Genomic DNA, 26,453 nt, shown 5'->3' on the forward strand with positions numbered 1-26,453 from the left:
GCTTCCTGGTGTGTGTGTGTGTGTGTGTGTGTGTGTGTGTGTGTGTGTGTGTGTGTGTGTGTGTGTGTGTGTGTGTGTGTGTGTGTGTGTGTGTGTGTGTGTGTGAGTGCGTGAAAAAAAATTAGTTAGCAGTAGTTAGTAACAGTTGATTGATTGACAGATGAGAGGCGGGCCGAAAGAGCAGAGCTCAACCCCTGCAAGCACAATTAGGTGAATACAACTAGGTGAACACACACACACACACACACACACACACACACACACACACACACACACACACATACACACACACACACACACAACTACACTGGCCTGAACTACAGGCCAGTGTCCCTAATCTGTATACCATGCAAGCTGATGGAGAAGATGGTACGAAGAAAGCTATTGGAACATCTGGAGCGAAAGAACGTTGTAACACAGCATCAACATGGGTTCAGGGATGGCAGGTCCTGCCTGAAAGTGTTAATTGAATTCTATGACCAGGCAACAAAAATCAGGCAAGAAATAGAGGGATGGGCAGACTGCATATTTTTGGATTGCCAGAAAGCCTTTGGTACAGTACCACACAAGAGGCTAGTGAAAAAGCTGGAGATGCAGGCTGGAGTTAAAGGGAAGGTACTCCGTTGGATAAAGGAGTACCTAAGCAACAGAAGACAACGCGTCACTGTGAGGGGTGAGGTCCCAGATTGGCGTGACGTCACAAGTGGAGTCCTGCAGGGGTCAGTCCTTGAACTTATTTCTGTTTCAGAAATCAATTCTGTTTCATATATCAGAACATACTGTTTCTGATATATGTAAATTATCTCCCAGAGGGTATTGACTCGTTTCTCTCAATGTTTGCCGATGACGCAAAAATTATGAGGAGGATTGAAACAGGAGGAGGATAGTAGGAGGCTACAAGATAACCTGGTCAGATTGAATGAATGGTCCAACAAATGGCTGCTCAAGTTCAACCCGAGTAAACGCAAAGTAATGAAACTAGGCAGTGGAAACAGAAGGCCAGGCACAGGATACAGAATGGGAGATGAAGTACTTAATGAAACGGACAGAGAGAAAGATCTAGGAGTTGATATCACACCAAACCTGTCTCCTGAAGCCCATATAAAGAGAATTACGTCTGCAGCATATGCGAGACTGGCTGACATCAGAACAGCGTTCAGGAACCTGTGTAAAAAATCATTCAGAATCTTGTACACCACATATGTAAGACCAATCCTGGAGTATGCGGCCCTAGCATGGAGCCCGTACCTTGTCAAGCACAAGACGAAGCTGGAAAAAGTTTAGAGGTATGCCACTAGACAAGTCCCGGAGCAAAGGCTGCGAGAGATGCACCTTACGACACTGGAAGACAGAAGGGTAAAGGGAGACATGATCACTATCTACAAAATCCTCAGGGGTATTGACAGCGTAGAGAAGGATAAACTATTCAACACTGGTGGTACGCGATCAAGGGAACACAGGTGGAAACTGAGTACCCAAAAGAATCACAGGGACGTTATAAAGAACTTTTTCAGTGTCAGAGTAGTTAACAGGTGGAATGCATTAGGCAGTGATGTGGTGGAGGCTGACTCCATACACAGTTTTAAATGAAGATATGATAGAGCCCAGTAGGCTCAGGAATCTGTACACCAGTTGATTGACGGTTGAAAGGCAGGCCCAAAGAGCCAAAGCTCAACCTCCGCAAGAACAATTAGGTGATACAATTATGTGAGTACACAAACACACACACAGACACGCAACCACACAAACATGCAACCACACACACATTCAGACGAAACACACACACTCATGAAGTATTTGTACTTAATTTAAATTATAAAAGTTTTAAAAGATCAGTTGTACTTTTACAACAATGGTCCACGATTTGAGTGACAGAAATTAACGTATTTTATACATTATAAAGACGACTTTATATATATAGTTACACTGTCATCTCTCTGCGTCCAATTAAAAACTTACGAAAAGGTTTTGTGTTTACTGGGTATATTCGTGTGTATACCTGTAGAGCTCTTACTTCATTATGTAATTTTTACTGATAAGGTTATGTAGCGTAACAAGCCCTAACCAAGGGTTACCTTTGACGAACTGAAGAAATCCCAGAGAGCTTTAACACCTACATAATCTGTACAGACGCTTCCTTGCTCCAACAAAAACAACTGAGTTGCCATTAACAGGTCCAAGTCCTGGATCACATGTGGCAAACCAAAATCTGATGTTGAAGGAGCTCTTGCACTGCCAAAACAGGCCTTAACAACATAACAGCTAAGACATGACAGTTATACAAACCCATTTTTACCATATAATTTTTTTAGATATAACACAAATTGGTAGTTTATAGGTATAAACTACCAATACCACCATATGTGGTATAGACTATGTAATATAAACCCCCCAGCTATGTGTACAAGTAAACACCTAGTAGGATAAAGTTATAAATACAGTCCAATTTTTTCAAGTAATAGTAAGATAATAAAATTAATTGTTTAACCTGGTGTAAGGGAAGGATGTCACACTTGTCTTGGGTAGAAGTAATAGTACAACCTAGCAAGTATTTTAAACATAGTGCAGATAACTATAATCATTAACAACACAATTTGAGTTCTGTCCACACTCACTAGGAGGTGGTGGACAGCACCTTCCACACTCACGAGTGGTGGTGGACAGCACCTTCCACACTCACGAGTGGTGGTGGACAGCACCTTCCACACTCACGAGTGGTGGTGGACAGCACCTTCCACACTCACGAGTGGTGGTGGACAGCACCTTCCACACTCACGAGTGGTGGTGGACAGCACCTTCCACACTCACGAGTGGTGGTGGACAGCACCTTACACACTCACGAGTGGTGGTGGACACACCCTACACATGAACAATGTCAGGCATGTGTAGTGTGCAGCGCCTGCCATCACCGTGTTGGAGGGCATCACCTTTTTCAGGTACTAATACCTTTCTTTTCACGCAGGTGGTCTGGTGATAATTGTGACGAATGTGAAGTACCTGACGACACTGGAGGAATACAAGGACAAGCTGGAGCCACGCATGGAACGCCTAGAACAACAAGGGTTGTGGCAGCAGGTAATATTTCCTCAAATGTTGTGTTGTTATTGGTTGAGGGCGACGACGATCAAGGAATCGTATGTGTCCCGACTGCCCGATACCAGGAAATCCTCAAATGTTGTGTTCTTATTAGAAAAAATTAACCATTCGTGAAAGATGGCAAGAAGACAACAAGCTAAATGCATTTTATTATACTGCATACTTAAATAAATATATATGTACAGTCGAGGTCAAAAGTCTATTTCATTGGTGGGGGGGGGGGGGGGGATACTTTGTAATACTGCTTTTCGAGTTGCTAGGATGCTAGGGAGCCGGTCGGCCGAGTACACAGCACGCTGGAATTGTGATCCTGTGGTCCTGGGTTCGATCCCAGGCGCCGGCGAGAAACAATGGGCAGAGTTTCTTTCACCCTATGCCCCTGTTACCTAGCAGTAAAATAGGTACCTGGGTGTTAGTCAGCTGTCACGGGCTGCTTCCTGGGGGTGGAGGCCTGGTCGAGGACCGGGCCGAGGGGACACTAAAAGCCCCGAAATCATCTCAAGATAACCTCAAGAAGATGCTTAAAAATTTATAACATTTTGCTTTTTACATTATGGACAAAGTAATATTGAATTATATTGTTGAGGATAACTTTTCTCTACTGTAAATGAACGCTATTTGATATCAGAATTCTTTTTTCGTGACAAATTGCAGCATATATTATAATGAAGCACTTTTTATTTATGTCCAGGAAGCATTTAGTTCAAACTGTTGATTTCAATAACAATAGTAAACCAACCCGTCCTCAGACCATGTCAATTCCATCCTGCGGTCGAACCCAAAGACGCACTCGTCAATTTTAACATGCTGTTCGTTCAAAATAGGAATTTTCTCAAATATAAATTATTATTATTATATATTAACATAATGTGCATATTTAGGCATTAGTTAGTTTAGGTTAGGTGTTTAGGTACTGTTGGCGATTAGTTGTATTTGTAGTACGTGGGTGAAGCATTTAAACAGCCCGTCCTCGACTCAAGTCCATTACATCCAGCGGTCGACCCCACATACGCATTCATAAATTTTAACATGCGTCTCATTCAAAACAGGAATTTTCTCATATATAAATTAATATTATTATATATTAGCATATTTTTTTCAATTTTATAGAGAAAACAAATACAAGAACTCACAAACACAATGAAATCCAGTACATATCAAGTATACCAAAGAAATAACAGTACATAGGAACAATAAAAGTAACAGTAAACAGCAACAGTAACAGTAACCGCAAAAACAAAAAGGAAAACACGTGGCAGGTAAAAAATAACAAAACAGGGCACAACCCCGATACCCCAACACGGGTACCAGAAAACAAAGCGCTAATAAGTACAGAGATACGTATCAACACAGAATAAAACAGAGAAAAGCACATAAAAAATAAAGAAGATACATACATAACATAAATAATATAAAATACACCCGCAACCAAATACATAAAACAGAGACAGAACTGACGTGGATAGAGGACCACGTGCACAAAACCACTCCTACCACACATACACAGAGGAACAAAGGAGCACACGACCACACACACGCCACAAGGTATACAACATATACAGAATGACAAGAAAAGAATGTACGCACACGCAAAACACTCACGCAAACAACAAGACAAACTCACATACCCACCCACACCTGTCCCCTGAAGCTCATATCAAGAGGATAACATCAGCAGCATATGCCAGGTTGGCTACCTTGAGGTTACCTTGAGGTGCTTCCGGGGCTTAGCGTCCCCGCGGCCCGGTCGTCGACCAGGCCTCCTGGTTGCCGGACTGATCAACCAGGCTGTTGGACGCGGCTGCTCGCAGCCTGACGTACGAGTCACAGCCTGGTTGATCAGGTATCATTTGGAGGTGCTTATCCAGTTCTCTCTTGAACACTGTGAGGGGTCGGCCAGTTATGCCCCTTATGTGTAGTGGAAGCGTGTTGAACAGTCTCGGACCTCTGATGTTGATAGAGTTCTCTCTCAGAGTACCAGTTGCACCTCTGTTTTTCAACGGGGGTATTCTGCACATCCTGCCATGTCTTCTGGTCTCATGTGATGTTATTTCTGTGTGCAGGTTTGGGACCAGCCCCTCTAATATTTTCCTCTAATATTTTCGCTAACATAAGAACGGCGTTTAGAAACTTGTGTAAGGAATCTTTCAGAACATTATATACAACATATGTCAGACCAATCCTGGAGTATGCGGCTCCAGCATGGAGTCCATATCTAGTCAAGCATAAGACTAAACTGGAAAAAGTTCAAAGGTTTGCCACCAGACTAGTACCCGAGTTGAGAGATATGAGCTATGAGGAGAGACTACGGGAATTAAACCTCACTTCGTTGGAAGACAGAAGAGTTAGGGGGGACATGATCACCACATTCAAGATTCTCAAGGGAATCGACAGGGTTGATAAAGACTGGCTATTTAACACACGGGACACATGCACTAGGGGACACAGGTGGAAACTGAGTGCCCAAATGAGCCACAGAGATATTAGAAAGAACTTTTTTAGTGTCGGAATGGTTGACAAATGGAATGCATTAGGAAGTGATGTGGTGGAGGCTGACTCCATACACAGTTTCAAGTGTAGATATGATAGAGTCCAATAGGCTCAGGAACCTGTACACCTGTTGATTGACGGTTGAGAGGCGGGACCAAAGAGCCAGAGCTCAACCCCCGCAAGCACAACTAGGTGAGTACACCTCTACCGCACACCACACAGCATCCAAACACGCAAAAACAGGGAGCAAAGGCCAAGGCAAACCAAGGCCACAAATATAACACCGAAAAACTGAACAACAGAAAAACACAGGCCCACTTAGGAGCCAAAAACATATATATTAGCATATTGTGCATGTATAGGCATCGTATGAGATTTTTTTTCTTTGACTTGATCAAAAGAATTATTTTCCTATTGATGTTACGTAATGGAACTACCTCGCATGGGAGGCAGACCTCAAACAGAAAGAACTGCATACAAGCAGATATTTAACCTAAAACCTGAGACCATATAAAAATATCGGGAGTAAACCGCCAGGCTTCACCACACGGGTGAAACCTGTCCACTTAGGTCGTTGGCTCCTTCTAGTGATAACTACCAATGAAGCATAACCAAAGGGTACTTACTTCGAATTTTTTGAAGTGTAGTGCTATGAATTGGACTCTAGCTTTTAGGAACAGACTTAATTTACACATAAGCAGACAAAGCGTTATAGAACATGAAAAGTTGGACAATAATGTGGCGGGTTTGATATGAACGACCGTTTCTAGAACAATAACAAATTTATTAAATAAAAATCTAGATTACTGTCTACCCCAGTGGCACATTTAGGAACAGCTATTCAACCGCCTGGTGGACCCACGAGATCCTTCCCGTCGTCGCTGACTGAATAATGACTAACTGAACAGAGGGAGTTGTTGCCTGGAGTTGCGTGTGGGAGGGTGCTGCTTGGCGTGTCGGCTCCATGGAGATCCCCCTTTCCTCTGCTCGCCGGACAGAAACCATTGGTTTGGAGTTTTCAGGCCATGCTTCATACCTTGCTCTTGAGGTTGTGTTGTTGGACATGTTATGTGTTCGCGTAGCTGAGGTGTACGGGCTCCAGCTGACCCACCGAATACTAGTGAAGTTTAACTCCGCGGCGGTGTATAAGGAGTTCGTAGCTGCTATGATGGGCGTACGTTGACCCTCCCTGGGGGACGGCGATACGGTCGCCATTTCCAACCGCTGCTGCTAAATTACCTATGTGGCCTTGCATGGTGTGCCCCTCGAGTTTTTGAGAGCCTGCTTCGGAGATACTTTGGCCAATATTTTACGGTGGTATCCCTCCGTATGAACTCTGTCTCTTCCGGAAAGTAGCGCGGGGTCTCCTGTGGTACACGGACTCTCGCCTTGAGACTCAAGTCCCCGATTCCTTCCATGGTAACCTTGCTGGGGTACACTCTGTGGGCATTCTATGCAAGGCAACCATGCTCCTGTTTTCGTTGTGGCATTGAGAGGTATCTGGTAGCCGATTGCACTGGGGTCGCGGCTGCACCTGTTAATCTGTTCCGGGAAGAGGACTTTCCCCCGTTGGTGGTGCAGGACCTGTCGCCTCGTGATGGAGTGGGTGGGGAGGTTCCCCAGCCGCCTGCTGACCCGGCATGTGTGGATGGTGGTGTACACAATGAGGTGGTGGTGTGTGCGGCTCCGCCCCCGCAGTCTGTCTCTTCGCTTCCGATGTCTGTATTTTCGCTTCCGGCGGCTTCTGTTCCTGTTCCCTCCTCTCCTCTTCTCCCGCCTTCGACGTCCCTGCGAGCTTCTTCATCTGTGTTGGTTCCTTTCCCTTTGCCAGCTGCGCCTGTTTTTTCTCCTGTGTCCTCTGGGTGGCGGGCTCATATCCTGTGTACCTGAGGCTGACGTTCTGCGGGGGCGTGCTCCCTCGGTTGTGGGGCAGCATGCTGCCGACTCGTCCCGGGCGACCCCTGCTGGGGGTGACAGCTCCGACGATCAACGGCCAGTTCCCAAGCGTTCCTGTACGCGTTGGAGTGCTTCGCCTCCTCGTACGTGGGCTGAGGAATGTGAGGATGTGGCGTGTGTTGATGCTTCTTCTACAAGCAATTCCTCTGTGGAGTGCAAGGATGGTGCGTCGGGTATTGGGGTGCTTCCGGAAAGTGGTATGGGCCCTGGTGTGGCGCCTGTGGTTGGGGTTGGGGTCGGTGTGGGGCCCTTGGGTCCTGCTCCCGATACCTCGCCTGCATCAGTTGGTTCTGGATCCTCGTGGGGGGGGGGGGGGGTGGCTCCCCCTGCCGGGGGTGATGGTATCCCTGGTGCTCGTGGTGGTCCTGAAAAAGGCATAATTGTTCAAATTCAATCAGCCTAGGGTAGGCAAGGGGAGCGAGGCACGGCGGCAGCTGGTATATACACACAGCTGGGATGGTACAACGCCCTCAGCACGGCGCGGTACGACAGGTACGGCGCTAACACGGCGCGGCACATGAAAATGACTATGCCCCACAAGTGCTGTCAGCGATTCTGTAGGCGGAGTAGGAGCATAACTTTGTGGAGTGAGGCAGGAAAGATCGTATTTTTAGTAGAGTACTTCACTGTTCACTGGTAATTCCGCGGAATTGCGAATTTAAGATTTCCAACACAACACTTCACAAGATCGTCTCTCCCAGGTACCTTGTAGCTAAGGCACGCTAGACGACGGATGTCACTACCACATGTAGATCAACACAGCCTCCACAGTCCAGTTTTCTCTGAATGGCGTTCTAGAATCACGTGGCTTGGTGACAATCACTAAGTTCACACTCGTTAGCTTTATCGCTGTTTTCCCTCTTCCTGGATACCGGATTCTTACTTCCCACGGTCCTGGGATATTGGCACAACGATCGAGAGTGACTTTTGTGTCGTTGCAGGCGGTATTTCGGGTGCTTGGCCTAGCACGAGAAATTACGTCCTCCTCAAGCTGCCGACACTTGAAAGAATGCCCTTTGGCACCAAGAGAGGGCCCTCTAGCGACCCGGGTACTTGCAGCTTCTTCGATCAATCACTGCGAAGCATTCCAGAGCCCAGGAGCCTTGGCCAATCACGCTCCTTCCAGGTGACGCTATGGCCCCTCTCACGAGGGGATCACGTGAGCAGGAGGGTCTACCTACAGCCGTTAATCCCAAACCCCCTCACTACACTTGAACTGGTACAAAATTCAACAGAAACAACTCCCTGCTGTAACTCTCCTTACAGACTCAATACAGATATCACAATAGCATCAATGACGAGCACTCGTCGAGAGATTCCTACAGACACCTTACACGGCTATGAGAGAGTTGTAATTCCCAATCTGATTCTACAGTGCACAAGCACCTGTGCTCACGGACTGTGCACATCGGACTGCGCACCCATTCAGTGCACAAGGGAGCTGGAGAATTCATCTCCTGACACATAGGTTAGTTTAGGTTAGGTGTTTAAGTTCTGTTGGCGATTATTTTAATTTGTAGTACGTAGCTGAAGCATTTACAGCATTGTGGTTCGAACAAAATTCGTCAGTGAAGCACTTGTTCCGGAAGTGTTTAAACGTCAACAGTGTGGAACCCGTCCTCGACTCAAATTCATTACATCCAGCAGTCGACCCCACAGGCGCATTCATAAATTTTTACATGCTGTTCATTCAAAACGGGAATTGTCTCATATATAAATTAATATTATAATATATTAGCATATTATGCATATATTGGCATAGGTTAGTTTAGGTTAGGTGTTTAGGTTCTTCTCTTCTTCTTGAGAATAGGTGCAGTTTGCATGAAGGGTTTACCCTCCTGATGACTGCACCAGGACAAATGTAGGGAAATGCGTAGACGTTAAGGAGGAGAAGAAAGTCAAAAGTGTTGGATGTGGCGGGCCGTAGAGAGAGAGGATTGGCGACGGAAACAGAGGTGGACGTTAGAGGGAGACTCCCCGCACCGTAGGGCGGGGTGTTGAGTGCACGGCGGCAGCAGAACCACGTACTGCATAGCGGTGTGCGCAAAACGTTAACTAATATTTCTCCGGGACCTAGTATATCAGAAAGCGCAATCAGTGCGCTTCCCAAATCACCCACAAATCATCTGGCAGCTGGCCACCATGCAGTGCCCTTGGCTGAGACATCTTATCTGGCACCCTATAAACAAACTCCTTCACCCGCGACACCCAGACAGTGGACGAGCACCACGGGATCGGAAGCACCCGGGCATCCCGATAAGTGCTCAACACTGGAACCCCACAGGGCACTACCCCAGCAGTCGGGACGAGGCTTCCCCCAGACCGGGGCAATGAAGGAGAGGGAACCGCAGGGGATGCAGGCGGGGCATCGACCCCACCACAGGGCACAGGAGCCGAGGCCCCCCGGAGCACATCTTTCCGCAACACCACGACGAGGTCCCGGTCATCAGGGGCAACCCTCCACTGCGGAGATCCACCAGCAGGTGACGCAGGAGGTGGGGCACAGGTAGTAACTTCAGAACCCCTCACAGCACCATCATCCACGGCGGGGGACGCCAGAGCACCATACTCCCCTACCTCCTCCCAAGGCACACCACGAAGGGGAGACACTCCGAGCCCGCCGAGAACGTTTCGAGACAGGCCGCACCACACCACTCCCAGCAGGCCCCACTGCAGGCACAGCCACCATCTTTACACCCACACAGGTCACACCAGCACCGTCCGAAGAGTCCACATCACTCACACTGTCCACATCATCCAGGGAAACAGCCTTCGAGCACCGACGTGCACGCTTCTGCAAAGGGACGGAAAGAGCAGAACTACAGTCGCCAACACACACAGGCACCTCTCCCTGTCAAAGCCCCCCCTCCAATACAGCAGAACCCGCGTCCCCGGGAGCCGGTATCACATCCACAGGCGGGGACGGGACATGAACCTCCACCGGGACATCCTGCACTACATGCAGCTCAGGCGACGGCCCAACACCCACACACACCGGCTCAACAACCCCAGGGGCCACAGCAGTCACCAGACGTGTCGCACAGGACGTAGAAATCGCCTCAACAGGCGGACCAGCAGACAGGCAATCAGGCGCCTCAGGCACAGCACCCACTCCGCCCTCAGAACCGTCCGAACGCAACAGGGGTGGAAAATCTTCCGCACGAAAAACATGCACCCAACCAGTTGCTCCCACGTCGCACGCAACAGCCAGATGACCCTCGTGACCACACCGATAACAGGTGCGCGGTTGACCCTGATACTGGCAGCGGAGTGTGTAACCCAACACGGACATCGACGACGGTATACTACACTTCAGCGACATCGTCAGGGTGCGGGAGCCGTCAAGCATACCAACACAGTGCCCGGCAACGACCTTGTTCCAACGAACACTTAACACTGTCCCAAATCGTTCAAAACAGGAGTTCAAGAAGTCGTCCTGAAAATCGAAGGGGACACTATGCACCGCCACAGACGTCAAGGTGACACTAAGATTCACCACCTTAATAGAACCAGCAGTATCAGGGAGAGAGGTAAACACGCCCCTCACACCGCTCGAGAAACGCCTGAAAGGCAGCCTGGAGGCGGAACTTGACCACAGCACGGTTGCCCTGAAGCAGCTGGATGCCCACCGGGTCCGATAGCTGCACATGAAGCATGTCCACCAGGGCGACACTAACCAACGAATGGTCCACCGGTACCGTAAATGCCAGACCAGCCGACAATGTCCTCTTCACTGGAGGGCGAGAAGTCCCCATGGCTAAGGGGCCATTATACCAGGAAATAATAGAGTTATTGTAGGGTGTTAAAAATTTATTATCGTGATACATGTGAAAGGTGCTGCAATTGGGCCAAGTTTCAGCATCTCAGCCTAAATAGAGAGGGAGAAAAAAAAAAATTAGACAATTTTTCAACAATGTTCAATTATTTTCACAGCCCACAATTGTGAACCGAAATAATTTCTATGACACTTAGCTATGACCTTACTATATAATAAAGATATGAACAAAGGACTTTTATCCCAGATGTATTTAGTGCAATAATACAGATTTTTAAAGTTTCCCAAAAACGTATGCAACAAAATGAAGTTTATCAATATTTATAAAATCAATAAATCTACGTAGATACGAAAAACTACCAGTGTTTTTAGAGGCATAAACTCTACATATAATGTGCAAGTTTCATGTAAATTGAATAATAAATAAAGGCTGTGAAGGCAGATATAGTTGTAAAAGTTGGGGGGGGGGGGGGGGTAGCGGGCTGCGACAGTTCCTCACACTCTTGGCTGAGAGGCTGCCACGATCTTTACTCGTCACAATGCGTGATCTACGCATTGCGGCCAGCTAGTACCTTCTACGGAGAGCTCGCATGCATCTAGCTTTCAATGCTTTCCTCTTGTTCGTTTGGTACGTCATATTGCAGTACAAATAGCGAGAGTTCTGGGAGATATTGTGAGCGCGCGTCAATGATAGATCCACTAGCTGAGGGACACACAGAGTGACTGACTGCTAAGCCACGAACCCCACCCTCTCCCTCACACGAGACTGTTGCCAATGAGTGAGTTTATATTTGTTTTATGCATAACAAGTTATTTTCAACGCTATTACGAAATATTAGACTTAAACAACGTAACACACTATATCTGTTACCTAGCAGTCAAATAGGTACCTGGGTGTTAGTCAGCTGTCACGGGCTGCTTCCTGGGGGTGGAGGCCTGGTCGAGGACCGGGCCGCGGGGACACTAAAGCTCCGAAATCATCTCAAGATAACCCCGCGGCGCACCCAGGCCTCGAGGACCGGATTGGGGAAAGTTGCAGCAGGAAATTTTACTCTAATTACATTATTTTTCAAGATAACATAAAACGGTTTGCACCACAGTGTTGCCAGAACGTTGTAGTATTTTTCGTAAATATTCCATTTTTCTTCGGATTTTCGGGTATAATGGCCCCTAAGTCAAACGTCACCCTGTCAGTGGCAAACCAGCAATCACCCAACGTAAACACGAGCCAGGACCGGATAGACCTCAGGAACGTCCGACCTGGCCGGTGGTCACCACGCAACCTATTTAGGTTCTGTTGGCGATTGTTTGTATTTGAAGTACGTGGGTGAAGCATTTATTGCGTTGTGGTTCAAACAAAAGTCGTCAATGAAGCACTTGCTCCGGAAGTGTTTGAACGAAATCTGTTGTGAGTTGTGTGTAAACTGGTTTCATTCATAAACAGGGGATTTTGGTGAGTGTATGGAATAACTTTTGGGTCTGTTTGGAGGATGGGCTGAGTATTTATAGCGTTGTGGTTCGAACAAAATTCGTCAGTGAAGCATTTGTTCCAGAAGTGTTTAACGTAATCAGTTGTGAGACGTATGTAAACCGTTTTCATTCATAAACAGGGGGTTTGGCGCATGCATGGAATCACTTTTCGTTATTTGTTTGGAGAACGAGCTGGTTATGAAAGAAAAAAGGTTTAAACACGACTCACAGCTGATTTCGTTCGAACACTTCCGGAACAAGTCCTTCATTGACAAATTTTGTTCGAACCCTAAAACTATAAATGTCCATCCTCCAAACAAAGACCCAAAAGTGATTCCATGCACCCGCTAAACCCCCTGATTATGAATGAAAAACGGTTTACACACAACTCACAACTGTTGACGTTCGAACACTTCCGGAACAAATTAAGTGCTTCACTAACGAATTTTGTTTGAACCACAACGCTTTAAATGCTTCACCCCACGTACTACAAATACAAATATTCGCCAACAGAACCTAAACCCCTAACCTAACCTGTGCCTATATATGCACAATATGCTAATATATTATAATTTTAATTTATATTTGAGATAATTTAGTAGAATTCAGATCGTAGAATTCTATCAAGCCTGTAAGACAAGATTTATCCTCCCTGAACCCATGTTGATGGGTTGTCACAAAGTCCCTTCTCTCCAGATGTGTTACTAGGTTTTTCTCTCGATCTTCATCACCTTGTATGGTATACAAGTTAAGGACACTGGCCTGTGGTTCAGTGCCTCTAGTCTGTCATCCTTTTTTGTATATTGAGATAACATTAGCCATCTTCTATATTTCTGGTAAGTCTCCCATCTCCAGTGTAGGTCACTGGAGATGGGAGAAGTGTAGTACCACTCTTCAATACACTATGAAGAGTGGCTAGAAAAGTGCTTCTGCACACTCTTTCAGTACTCATGGTGAGATTCCGTCCGGATCAGCAGCTCACGTCGTGATCCATCAGATGCGCTTTGATCTCATCTCTTGTAATTTTGAACCCTTCCAAGGCCGCCTAGTTTACTGCCACCTCTCCACATGCAGTGAATTCACCTCGTTCTATTGTGAAGACCTCCTGGAACCTCTGGTTGAGTATTTCACTCACCTCTTTGTCACTTTGTGTCTTTCATCACACATTCTATGTTTAATCATCTGTTCTTTCACTGTTATTTTTTTCCTGATGTGGCTGTGGAGTAGCTTTGCTTCATTCTTGGCTTTATTTGCTATATCTTTTCATAATTCTTTTCTGCTTCTCTTCTCACACTTGCATACACATTCCTGGTTCCCGGGTAACTCTCTCTCTGTCTTCAGGTGTTCTGTTATTTCGGAAGTTCCTCCACGCCCTTTTGTTTAGTTTCTTTGCTTCCATACATGCCCTATTAAACCACGGATTCTTCTTTATCTTTTCGTATTTTTTTTTCCTTTTGGGCCGGGATAAACTTGTTTACTGCCTCCTGGCACTTTTGGGTCACATAGTCCATTATGCCTTGCATGGACTTAGTTCTGAGTTCCGTGTCCCATGGTGTATCGCTTAGGAATTTTTTCACCTCGTCATAATTTCCCTTTCGGTATGCCAGCCCTTTGTTTTCTAGTTCTTTTTTTTGTGGAGATAAATCCTAGCTCTACTAGGTACTAGAAGATCAATACACTGTGATCACTCATTCCTAAGGATGCTTCCAAACTTAACTTTTCATAAATCTGACTCATTTAGGGTAAATATCACATCAAGCATAACTGGTTCATCATCTTCTCTAATTTTTGTCGGTCCTTGATGTGTAGAGTTAAAAAATTGTTTGTTGCTACGTCCAGCAGCTTTGATCTCCATGTGTCTGGTCCTCCACGTGGGTCTCTGTTCTCCCAATTTTTCTTCCTGTGGTTGAAGACTCCCAAGATTAGTAGTCCAGATCCGTTCCTGCTAGTGACATAAACTGCTATCTCTATTATATTAATGGCGGCCATGTTGTTTCTATCATATTCCTGTCTGGGTCTACTGTCATTTGGTGGGGATTATATATATTTGACTACTGCTATAAGTTTTTGTCCTCCAATTGCTTTGGTACCTGTTATGTAGTCACTGATACCTTCAAAGCCCTGAATAACCATCTCCTCAAAACTCTAGCCTTGTCTTTTTAGCAGAGCTACACACCTCCTCTTCCTTTTCTCTCTTTCCTCACTACATAGTAATCCTGCAGAAACACTACATTTGTTATCATTTTCTTTAGCTTTTTTTGTGATCGCTATTACGTCTGGGTTTTCTTTTAGTGTCCATTCTCCAAGTTCACTTGTTTTATTTGTAATCCCATCTATGTTAGTGTTCATTGCCTTGAAGCTCACTTTCTTCTGTTCATTCTCATATCCCCTTCTTAGTGAGGATTCTGTTGATGGAGGAAACTGTTCTATAGGTGTGAAGAATTGTTAGGTGGTTAACAGGGTCTAAGGAGCCATGGGAAAGGGTGGCAGGGAGGGTATGAGGGTAAGGAGGGAGGAGGGACATGGAGGATATGGAGTGTAGGGGAGAGGGCAGGGGCAGGGAGGGTATGGGGGTGAAGGAGGAGAGGGGACAGAAAGGAAAAGGGGGGAGTGGGGGACAAGGTGGGAATGAGGGAGAGGTGACAGGATGGGTATAGGGTGAGTGGGGAGAGAGGGTTGACTGAGCATTTGAGTAGGGGCAGGGAGGGTTCAAGACAGGGAGGGTTTCTGTGTGGAGGAGGGTGGTGGTGATGGCCTTCCGTCTGGTGTTGCTGGGATGCTGGTTGTTGTGTTGGATGCAACACAACATTCCCTCACCTCTAGGAATGTTGTATTGGGGGCTGAGATTTCCTGGTTTTCTCCTCTCACCCTGTGCTTCTTCCTTGCTTCTATCACCACGGCTCTCTCCTCCGTCATCATGTCCCTCTGGAGGAATACTTTTTTGTTTTCTCTCACATATTGCAGTTGACTCTTTCTTGCTAAAATATTCTCCTTCAGGGTCTTGTTTGCAAACACTTATCTTTATCAGACGGTCTTTGTCCTTGTTGTACCACCCTAACCTGAAAACCTTCTGAATGCTTTGTTCAGCCCCATTAATCTTTATCTCCTTTAGTATTTCATTCACTGCTGCTCTGTCCTTGCCATTCCATTCTGTCCTACTGGAGCCTTCCTGTTCTTTAGTGCCCACTGTTTCCACTGATCTTTTTTTCCAGCAGCTGACTAGTGCAAGTTGCTGCTTCCTGTGAGGATGCTGTTTTCAATTCTACCTCCTTCACTGTGGACATTGCTTCTGAGCTCTTTCTCACCACTTCTGCAAATGTTGCATGTACAGTGGTGGTTCCTTCCAATAAACCATTTACATCTTCTCTTTGGATGATTATCTGATTCTGAGCCTCAGTATTATTTCTCTGTGAGGGTTTTCATATCCTCCTTTGCTGCTGTCAGTTTGATTTGCAGGTTGCTTAGTGTATTCTTCATATCATGCATCTCTCTCCTGATGTCCTCCCAAACTTGGGCGAATATTTCCATCATTTGGTCACTTTGACTTTTCCCTGTTTCCTTGGTGCGTCTCCCATCCACGTTTGTCCAATTTGTGACTAAGTTGTGATAGGGTTAGCAGGGGGGGGGCAGAGAGAGAGAGAGATGAGGGAGAGAGAGAGAGAGAGAGAGAGAGAGAGAGAGAGAGAGAGAGAGAGAGAGAGAGAGAGAGAGAGAGAGAGAGAGAGAGAGAGATGGGGGGGGGGGAGTGAGGGAGACGGTGAGACAAAGGGTAAGAGTGAAAGAGAGGGAGGGAGAGGGTTGAAAGAGAAGGAATAGTGTTCTAAAGGTGCTGTATACAACGTTCCTATTGGTGTTATATACAATGTTCTCAAAGCGATGTATACATTGTTCTTAAGGTGCTGTTTACAATGCTTTCAAGGTTAAGTATAAAATATTTTCAAGGTGCTGTATGCAATATTCTCAAAGTGCTGCATACAATGTTCCCAAGGTGCTGTATAAAGTGTTCAAGGTGCTGTATACAGTGTTTGCAAGTCAATGTATATAATGTTTTCAAGGTTCTGTATTTAATGATCTCAGTGTGATGTATACATGTTCTCAAGGTGCTGAATACAATATTCTCAAGGTGCTGTATATAATGTTCTCAAGGTGCTGTACCCAATTTTCTCAAGATTCTGTATACAGTATTCCCAAGGTGCTGTTTGCACCTTGTCTACTACTGAAGACTCTGTCTTCGATGGTTCCCATATAAAAAATTGCGAGTAACACCCTTAAGGGGGAGCCCATTGCTACTCCGTCTGTTTGTAGATTCATGTCCCCTTGCGGACTGATGACAGGAGCTTCCTGTGTATATGCCTCGAGAAGACTCTTCAAGTATGACTCGGATATGTCTAATTTGATGGTGCTCTCGTCTCTGTATTCCCTGTCCAGTATCATTTCTATGGTGATGTCGACTGGGACGTTGATAAACAGGGATTAGACGTCCAGGGAAGTATCGGGCTGTGTAGTTTTGATTAATTCTAGGAAATCTGCTGATGATTGTAGACTCTAGATGCTTGGAGTGTATGGAGTAAGGAGTTTGTTAAGTTTTTTTTGCCAGGTGATAGGTTGGAGTTGGTATTTGGCTGATTATTGGGCTTAGTGGGCTACCTGGTTTGTGTCTTAACATTGCCATAGGCATATCCTAAGCCACAGTCGCCTTGAAGTTTAGTGAAATGAACACTACCTTTCTTTGCTTTGATTGCAGTAATAGTTTTGTTCACTTTGCGTTTAAGGTGTTCCAAAGGGTTCCTCGTGATTCGTTGAAATTTGGTGCCATCACTAAGGATGTCGCTAATTTTATTCATGTATTCTTCGGTAGGAATCAACACATAGGCTGCTGTCTTGTCGACTTTTCTTATTGTAACATCTTCCCGATTTTTAAGTTGTTTTGCTGCTTCTTTGAATCGTAGGGTTAAGATTGTTGATGAGTATGTTCCTCGTTTTTTTCCCCGCTTCAGTTAGTAGTTCAGCCTGAAGTGTCAGTGGTGATGACTTTTTTGTTGTCTTCTAACTTGTGGATGTCGTCAAGAAGCATTTCGATTTCAAGGCGTTTTTGATACTTCTTTGGTCTTGATATGAATTGGCAGTTTAGACCAAGATTCAAGAGGTCTCGTTGGTCCTGGTTAAGATTATGAGTAGTTAGGTTAATGTAGCCATCTTTTGGACGAGGGATCTTTAACTGTCCCCCGTTGAGGGTTGTCAGCTTTCGGAGTGTCTTCGTTTCTGCAGGAGTTTTGTGTTGTTGTTTTAGGCTTAATAGTTCACTGTTGATGGATGCTTGAGTTGGTTGGGGATGTCGTACTGGATCCATTTATTTAACTGATGTTCAGCTTGCTCTGTTAGGGTTTGGATGGCTTCCTTCTTCGTGTTCAGTTGATGCCGTATGAGATCTTGCCTGTACCTATAGGTAAACTCTGCGTTGCGGACTGCTGGGTCAAGTGGGTAAATATTTGTGTATACTGGCAGCAGGTTTTCTTTTATGTCTCATTGAATATGACAGCATGTTCTGTATTAACTATTTTCTGATTCAGGGCTTCTAACCCTCTAATTAGTGCTCTTGCACCAGGGTTTAGTTGGAGGAGGAGTACTCCAAAACTCTTGTTCCTTTTCGAGGTGAAGAAAAAGAAGTAAACAACTATAGAATGTATTACACTTATTATAAAATTCCACAACGTTTCGAACCTACATGGTTCATTCTCAAGTGATGACACATTACAGGACATTATATTTATACTAATAGTGGGTCAGGTGAATACAACTGGATCAAACAATGGGGTCAGGTGTAAACAATAGGTATACATAAGGGGTAGAGAGTTAGGCATAAAGGAGAAAAGAGTAGAATAAGGCTTAATAGGGTACACAACACATACTAAGATTAATCAGATGTAGTGGGCGTTTTTTTCGAGCAATATATCTATATATATATATATATATATATATATATATATATATATATATATATATATATATATATATATATATATATATATATATATATATATATATATATATATATAACCCACTCTATTCTAAATATGTTACAATTCCATTTCAGTGTTTCCCATTGCATTGATAAATTGAATTTTCATAGATTTCGATTTGTTTACATATGGATTTAATTATTTTGTGTGACAATGCATTGGAATTGAGCTGTGTTGATTACCATACCATTCATTTCATAAGAATAAGTACAGATGCCACACCTGTGGCAGGTAAAAACGGTTTTTTTAAGAAACAAAGTCATCTGTTACATGTAACAGCAACAAGAGCTATACTAAATATGACACGATTCCATTTCAATGTTTTCGATTGCATTGCCAAATTTAATTTTCATAGATTTTGATTTATTTTCATATTGATTTAATTATTTTGTGTGACATTGCATTGAAATTTAAGATGTGTTGTTTAACATACCGTTCATTTCGCGAGTATACTTTATTTTTTTATTGCTTTTCATTTCATTTTTAAACTGTTTTTCTTATATTTCAGAGATGTGAACATCAGACCATTTGATGTTCCCAATTTTCTGATGGGAACATCAAATCATTTGGGAATGCATCGGACGAGGCAGTGGGGAATGGTGGGTAGGATGAGGGGACATAAGTGGGGGATAGTGGGGAAAACAAGGGGACAGGGAAGGGGGTATTGATGGGGAAAACAAGGGGACGAGGGAGTTGGAGATCTTTGGGACGAGAGGACAGGGGAATGGAGAATGGTGGGGAGGACAAGGGGGCAGGGCAGTGGGGGATAGTGGAGAGGACGGGGGAGGGGGGAATGGTAAGGAGGACGAGGGGACGGAGGAGTGGGAGATGGTGGAGTGGAGAATGGTTAAGAAGAAGAGGGGACTGTGAAGTGAGGGATGGTGGGGAGGACAAAATGATTGGGAGGGGTGGGAATGGTGGGGAGGACAGGGAAGTGGAGAATTGCTGGGAAGATTAGGGGACAGGAGAGTGAGGAATGGTTGGGAGGACGAGGTGACGGGGGAGGGGGAGAATGGGGGAGGAAGGATTGTGAGACAGGGAAAGGTTGCTGAGGCTCAGCAACACACATGCGTTGCTGAGCCACAGCAACGCGTGGCCGGGTACAGCTAGTTATAAATAAAAATGAAAATGTTCGTTTGTTCAAAATCGCTAATCTCCGAAAGTTCTTCACCGATTGCCTTGAAATTGTCACACAACGTTCTATTCGCATCTGGCCAGGTTTTTATATACATACAATATATATGTCACGTCTGTGACGGTAAAAAAAAAAAACATTAATTTTTTGTAAAACTGTGTTTTTCCATGTGTTTTTCATGTGAGGAAAATCTTTGAAACCTCTTTACTGATTGCTTTGAAATTGTGACAACATTGCATTTGAATAGGCGCATGGTTTTATATACCTACTATATAGATGCCACCCCTGTGACAGGTAAAAACATATGTTTTTGAAAAACAGCGCCATCTGTTGCACATAATAGCAACATGCACGCTGTACTATATATCACGAATTCAACTCCAATGTTTCTTATTGCACTGATAAATTTTATTTTCATAGATTTCGATTTATTATATTTTTATTGAATTATTTTGTGTGACATTGTGTTGGAATTGAGCTGTGTTGTTTACCATACCGTTCATTTCGTAAGTATAAGTATAGATGCCCACCTATGACAGGTTAAACTATGCTGTTCTTGAAAAACAGCGCCATCTTTTGCATGTAAGAACAACACACACATGCTATACTAAATATGGTACAATTCCATTTCAATGTTTCTGATTGCATTGATAAATTGAATTTTCAAAGATTTTGATTTATTTTCATTTTAATTTAATTATTTTGTGTGAATTGCATTGGAATTGAGCTGTGTTGTTTACCATATCGTTCATTTCGTGAGCATAGTTTATTATTTCATTGTTTTCAAATTTTCATTTCATTTATTAACTGTTTTTCTTATATTTTTGTGATGGGAACATCAGATCACTTGATGTTCCCAATATTCTGATGGGAACATCAGACCATTTGGGAAGGCATCGGACGAGGAAGTGGGGAATGGTGGGGATGACGAGGGGACGGAAGTGAGAGATGGTGGGGAGAAAGAGGGGACAAGGGAGTGGGGAATGGTAGGGAAGGACGACGAGACGGGGAAGTTTGGGATGGTGGGGACGAGGGGATGGGGGGAATGGAGAATGGTGGGGAGGAGAAAGGGACAGGGGAGTAGAAGGAAGAGGGGATGGTGTAGTGGGGAATGGTGGGGAGGACAAGGGGATGGTGGAGTGGGGAATGGTTGGGAGACCGAGAAGGCGGGTGAGGGGGAAATGGTGAGGACTGGGGCACAGGGAAGGTTGCTGTGGCTGGGTACTGCTAGTGTATTATATTATATTATATGTATATATATATATATATATATATATATATATATATATATATATATATATATATATATATATATATATATATATATGTATATATATATATATATATATATATATATATATATATATATATATATATATATATATATATATATATATATATATATATATATATATATATATATATATATATATATATAAGCAGTTGAAAACTTGTGTGGCAGCCTGGTTGTGCGCTGTTAATGAGGTGAAAAGTGTTGTTTTATCATCGTTGCAACACACACACACACACACACACACACACACACACACACACACACACACACACACACACACACACACACACACACACACACACACACACACACACACACACACACACACACACACACACACACACACACACACACACACAATCAGCAACTAGGGGATTGGAAGCGAGAAGCAACTAGGGGAAGCGAGGCCGGCGCCGTCGACCATGCTGTACAGTTTTGCCTTCCATCTTCTAGCGCACTCGGTCGTCCTGCTGGATGGCGTTCCAGCGGCCGTGGTCGGGTCTACCCACCGGCGCATTTTCGCTTGGAATGAAATGGGACAAGAGATCTGGGAAAGGAGAGCTGACTACAGGAAAGGGGACTATATGAGGATAAGGGACTATCTGGGTGAAGTGCAGTGGGAGGAAGAAATTAGAGGAAAAACAGACCAAGATATGATGGACCTAGTCATACAGAAATGCCAGGAGGCCGAAGAGAGATTTATACCAACGGTAAAGGGAAAAAATAAGAAGGAATATAATAACCCATGGTTTAATAGACAGTGTCAGGAAGCAAAAATGGCCAGCAGGCGGGAGTGGAGGAAGTACAGAAGACAAAGAACAGAGGACAACAGAAGCAGATACAACAGAGCTAGGAACGATTACATTAACATAAGACGAACATCGGAAAGGGACTATGAGAACGATATTGCAATCAAAGCGAAAAAACAACCTAAGTTACTACACAGTCATATAAGAAGAAAAATGTCGGTGAACGACCAAGTGACAAGACTAAGGAAGACAGAGGGGGCATATACTGAAAGTGACAAGGAAATCTGCGAGGCACTGAATGCCAGTTTCCATGGAGTGTTCACTACCGAGCCTGAGCAGCTCCCATTGTTGGAAGGGGTTACCCTAGATGAAAGACTATCAGATATAGAGGTGACAGCAGAGGAGGTAATGAAACAGTTGACAACTCTAGATGCAACTAAAGCAGTTGGACCAGACAAAGTATCACCGTGGATACTAAAAGAAGCAGCACAGGCCCTCAGCGTGCCTCTGGCAATGATCTTTAATGAGTCACTTATGTCAGGAGAATTGCCCAGTTGCTGGAAGAAGGCAAATGTCGTGCCAATCTTCAAGAAAGGTGATAGGGAGGAGGCACTTAACTATAGACCTGTATCACTGACAAGCATCCCCTGTAAAATACTGGAAAGAATAATTAGGCTACGACTGGTTGCACACCAGGAGAACATTAGGTTTGTGAACAAACATCAACATGGGTTCTGGACAGGGAAATCGTGCCTAACAAACCTTCTGGAATTCTATGATAAAATAACGAGGATAAGACAGGACAGAGATGGTTGGGCAGACTGCATATTTCTGGACTGCCAAAAAGCCTTTGATACAGTACCGCACATGAGACTGCTGTTCAAGCTCGAGAGCCAAGCGGGGGTGGGGGGAAAGGTCCTAGCATGGATAAGGAACTACCTAACAGGAAGGAGCCAAAGAGTTACGGTAAGGGGCGAGAAGTCGGACTGGCGAACAGTAACAAGTGGAGTACCACAAGGATCGGTGCTGGGACCAATTCTATTTCTTGTATATGTTAACGACATGTTTACAGGCGTAGAATCCTACATGTCGATGTTTGCGGATGATGCAAAGTTGATGAGAAGAGTTGTGACAGATGAGGATTGCAGGATCCTCCAAGAGGACCTGAACAGATTGCACAGATGGTCAGAGAAATGGCTACTAGAATTCAACACGAGCAAATGTAAAGTTATGGAAATGGGACTAGGAGATAGGAGACCAAAGGGACAGTACACAATGAAGGGGAACAGCCTACCTGTAACGACGCGTGAAAGAGACCTGGGGGTGGACGTAACACCTAATCTATCTCCTGAGGCACATATTAATAGGATAACGACAGCAGCGTACTCCACACTGGCAAAAGTTAGAACATCATTCAGAAACCTAAGTAAGGAGGCATTTAGGGCGCTTTACACTGCCTACGTAAGGCCAGTCTTAGAGTATGCCGCCTCATCATGGAGTCCCCATCTGAAGAAGCATATAATGAAATTGGAAAAGGTTCAGAGGTTTGCAACGAGACTCGTCCCAGAGCTACGAGGGATGGGGTATGAGGAGCGCCTGAGGGAACTGTGCCTTACGACACTAGAAAGAAGAAGGGAGAGGGGGGACATGATAGGAACGTATAAGATACTCAGAGGGATAGACAGAGTGGACATAGACGAAATGTTCACACGGAATAGTAACAGAACGAGAGGACATGGATGGAAGCTTGAAACTCAGATGAGTCACAGAGATGTTAGGAAGTTTTCTTTTAGCGTGAGAATAGTGGGGAAATGGAATGCACTTCAGGAACAGGTTGTGGAAGCAAATACTATTCATAATTTTAAAACCAGGTATGATAGGGAAATGGGACAAGAGTCATTGCTGTAAACAACCGATGCTCGAAAGGCGGGATCCAAGAGTCAATGCTCGATCCTGCAGACACAACTAGGTGAGTACAACTAGGTGAGTACACACACACACACACACACAGAAAATGGAAGGGAAGAGGTAGAGAGGAGTGGAAGGGGAGAATTAGGGAGGGGAGAAGGTGGGAGGGAAGAGGGGAAATGACTGACTCATCATTTGTCGACTACACTTACTTTTGTGTAAAATCTATATAAGACTGACAGTGTGTATCTGTACAATACAATGTTCTAACCTTTGTTCAGATTTATGTTTTTCCATAAAACTAACTCTATCCAGTTTACTTTGTTACCTGTGTAATTTTCGTATATCATTTACACTCGAAAGGTAAACTTTTGCGTTTTGGTGTTCCACAGAAAGTAAAGAAGGTGGTGCCGAACTATGACAAGAAGAGTGATGCAGTGGTGTTCATCTATCGTGTTGTGCGCGACTAGGTTCCTGCCAGCAGCTGGGACGTCTACTCTCACCATCACCCAGGATGTGACTAGGTTCCTGCCAGCAGCTGGGACGTCTACTCTCACCATCACCCAGGATGTGACTAGGTTCCTGCCAGCAGCTGGGACGTCTACTCTCACCATCACCCAAGATGTGACCAGGTTCCTGCCAGCAGCTGGGACGTCTACTCTCACCATCACCCAGGATGTGACTAGGTTCCTGCCAGCAGCTGGGACGTCTACTCTCACCATCACCCAGGATGTGACTAGTTTCCTGCCAGCAGCTGGGACGTCTACTCTCACCATCACCCAGGATGTGACTAGGTTCCTACCAGCAGCTGGGACGTCTACTCTCACCATCACCCAGGATGTGACTAGGTTCCTACCAGCAGCTGGGACGTCTACTCTCACCATCACCCAGGATGTGACTAGGTTCCTGCCAGCAGCTGGGACGTCTACTCTCACCATCACCCAGGATGTGACTAGGTTCCTGCCAGCAGCTGGGACGTCTACTCTCACCATCACCCAAGATGTGACCAGGTTCCTGCCAGCAGCTGGGACGTCTACTCTCACCATCACCCAGGATGTGACTAGGTTCCTGCCAGCAGCTGGGACGTCTACTCTCACCATCACCCAGGATGTGACTAGTTTCCTGCCAGCAGCTGGGACGTCTACTCTCACCATCACCCAGGATGTGACTAGGTTCCTACCAGCAGCTGGGACGTCTACTCTCACCATCACCCAGGATGTGACTAGGTTCCTACCAGCAGCTGGGACGTCTACTCTCACCACAAACTGTCATATATTGATGCAGATTACGCTTGAAACGGTCCAACGCACAAACCTCTGATATACTATTCGGCAGACTTCCTCAATCAAAACTTTTTTAAATTAAATTAAAACCCATTGTTTCACATTCTGGTTTATCTATATATTTTATACACTATAAATATCCCCTTTGTAGCTCAACAACCACTTGAATACTTCATTGATGTCACTCATTGATCTTCTTACTAACGAAAGTAAATGGTTTCTTTATTCTTTATTCACGTGGGAGATTTTTACTGCCCGGGATCATCTTATTACAAGACGATCCTTATTTGTATTATTATAAGGATAATTATTTTTTTAGTTAAAAGAAAGTTGATATGTTGACAAAGTTGATAAAATCATAAGTTGAAAGACAAAGTAACTTTTCGTTCAACTCCTTTGAAATTTTGTCCATCTTGTAACGTGATGCTCAAAACTGATTTGCATAATCCAAGTCGGGCCTAACATGGCTGAGATAATCCAAGTCGGGCGAGATAACTCTGGGTGAGATAACTCTGAAGAATAACAGATGAGGAATTATTACTAACACTTTCAAATATGACTCCCAGCATAATGTTGCTATATTTCGAGTACTTATGCATTATTTGATTGGTCTAAGATTCCCAATAATCAAAGCGCTTAGATCACTGTCACAAAATTAACTCATGATGTTGACATTATTGAACTAATATAGTGCCTCTATTTTCATTTTCTAGGCTAAGATCTCTGTATTTATTTGCTTTAAACTGCAGTTACAGACTTTTAGCATATACAGGAGTTTATTCAGGTCACTTTGAAGCAATGCACTCTCAATGAATTTTAAGATGTTGCCTATTTTGGAATCATCTGGAAGTTTACTGATGTCGTCAGTAACGCCAACTCTTAAGTCGTTTATGTAGATAATAAAGAGAAGAGTTCACAAGAGCAATCCCTGGGGCGTTCGACTTATAATATTATTTTCAAGCCCAGTCTTTTTTCCATTTAAATTGACCCTTTGCTTCATATGCAATAAACATGCCATACTTTCCTTCCTTTTCTATGGTACTAGTTTATATAACAGTCACTAATGAGGTAGGGTTTACTTTATTATAAATACTTTTATTATCAGCAATTTTTAATATGCTAGAAAAGAAAGAGAGCAGCTATGTTAACCAAGACTGACTATCAACTTCCCCAGTATGGACATTTAACTAACTGGTCGACAATTGGATGCATGTGATCTATATCCAACTTCACCAGAATTGTAACCACGTTCTCCGAGGCCAGGTCAGAGACCGGGC

General features: G+C 44.5%; 1 protein-coding gene across 1 annotated transcript; it reads left to right on the plus strand.

The window, feature by feature from the left end:
- Positions 1 to 2,959: 2,959 nt before the first annotated feature.
- On the plus strand, positions 2,960 to 25,426 carry LOC123751086 (uncharacterized). Its single transcript, XM_069328214.1, has 2 exons — positions 2,960 to 3,075; positions 24,286 to 25,426. Exon 2 carries the CDS (start codon positions 24,311 to 24,313, stop codon positions 25,211 to 25,213), a length of 903 nt encoding a protein of 300 aa, XP_069184315.1. The 5' UTR covers positions 2,960 to 3,075; positions 24,286 to 24,310; the 3' UTR covers positions 25,214 to 25,426.
- Positions 25,427 to 26,453: the final 1,027 nt, after the last annotated feature.

This window comes from Procambarus clarkii, chromosome 2, assembly GCF_040958095.1.
Source record: "Procambarus clarkii isolate CNS0578487 chromosome 2, FALCON_Pclarkii_2.0, whole genome shotgun sequence".
Lineage (NCBI taxonomy): Eukaryota > Metazoa > Arthropoda > Malacostraca > Decapoda > Cambaridae > Procambarus > Procambarus clarkii.

Bases quoted from the DNA above. Each gene is read 5' to 3' on its own strand.
- LOC123751086 (XM_069328214.1), top strand. From the start codon at position 24,311: ATGACAAGAAGAGTGATGCAGTGGTGTTCATCTATCGTGTTGTGCGCG.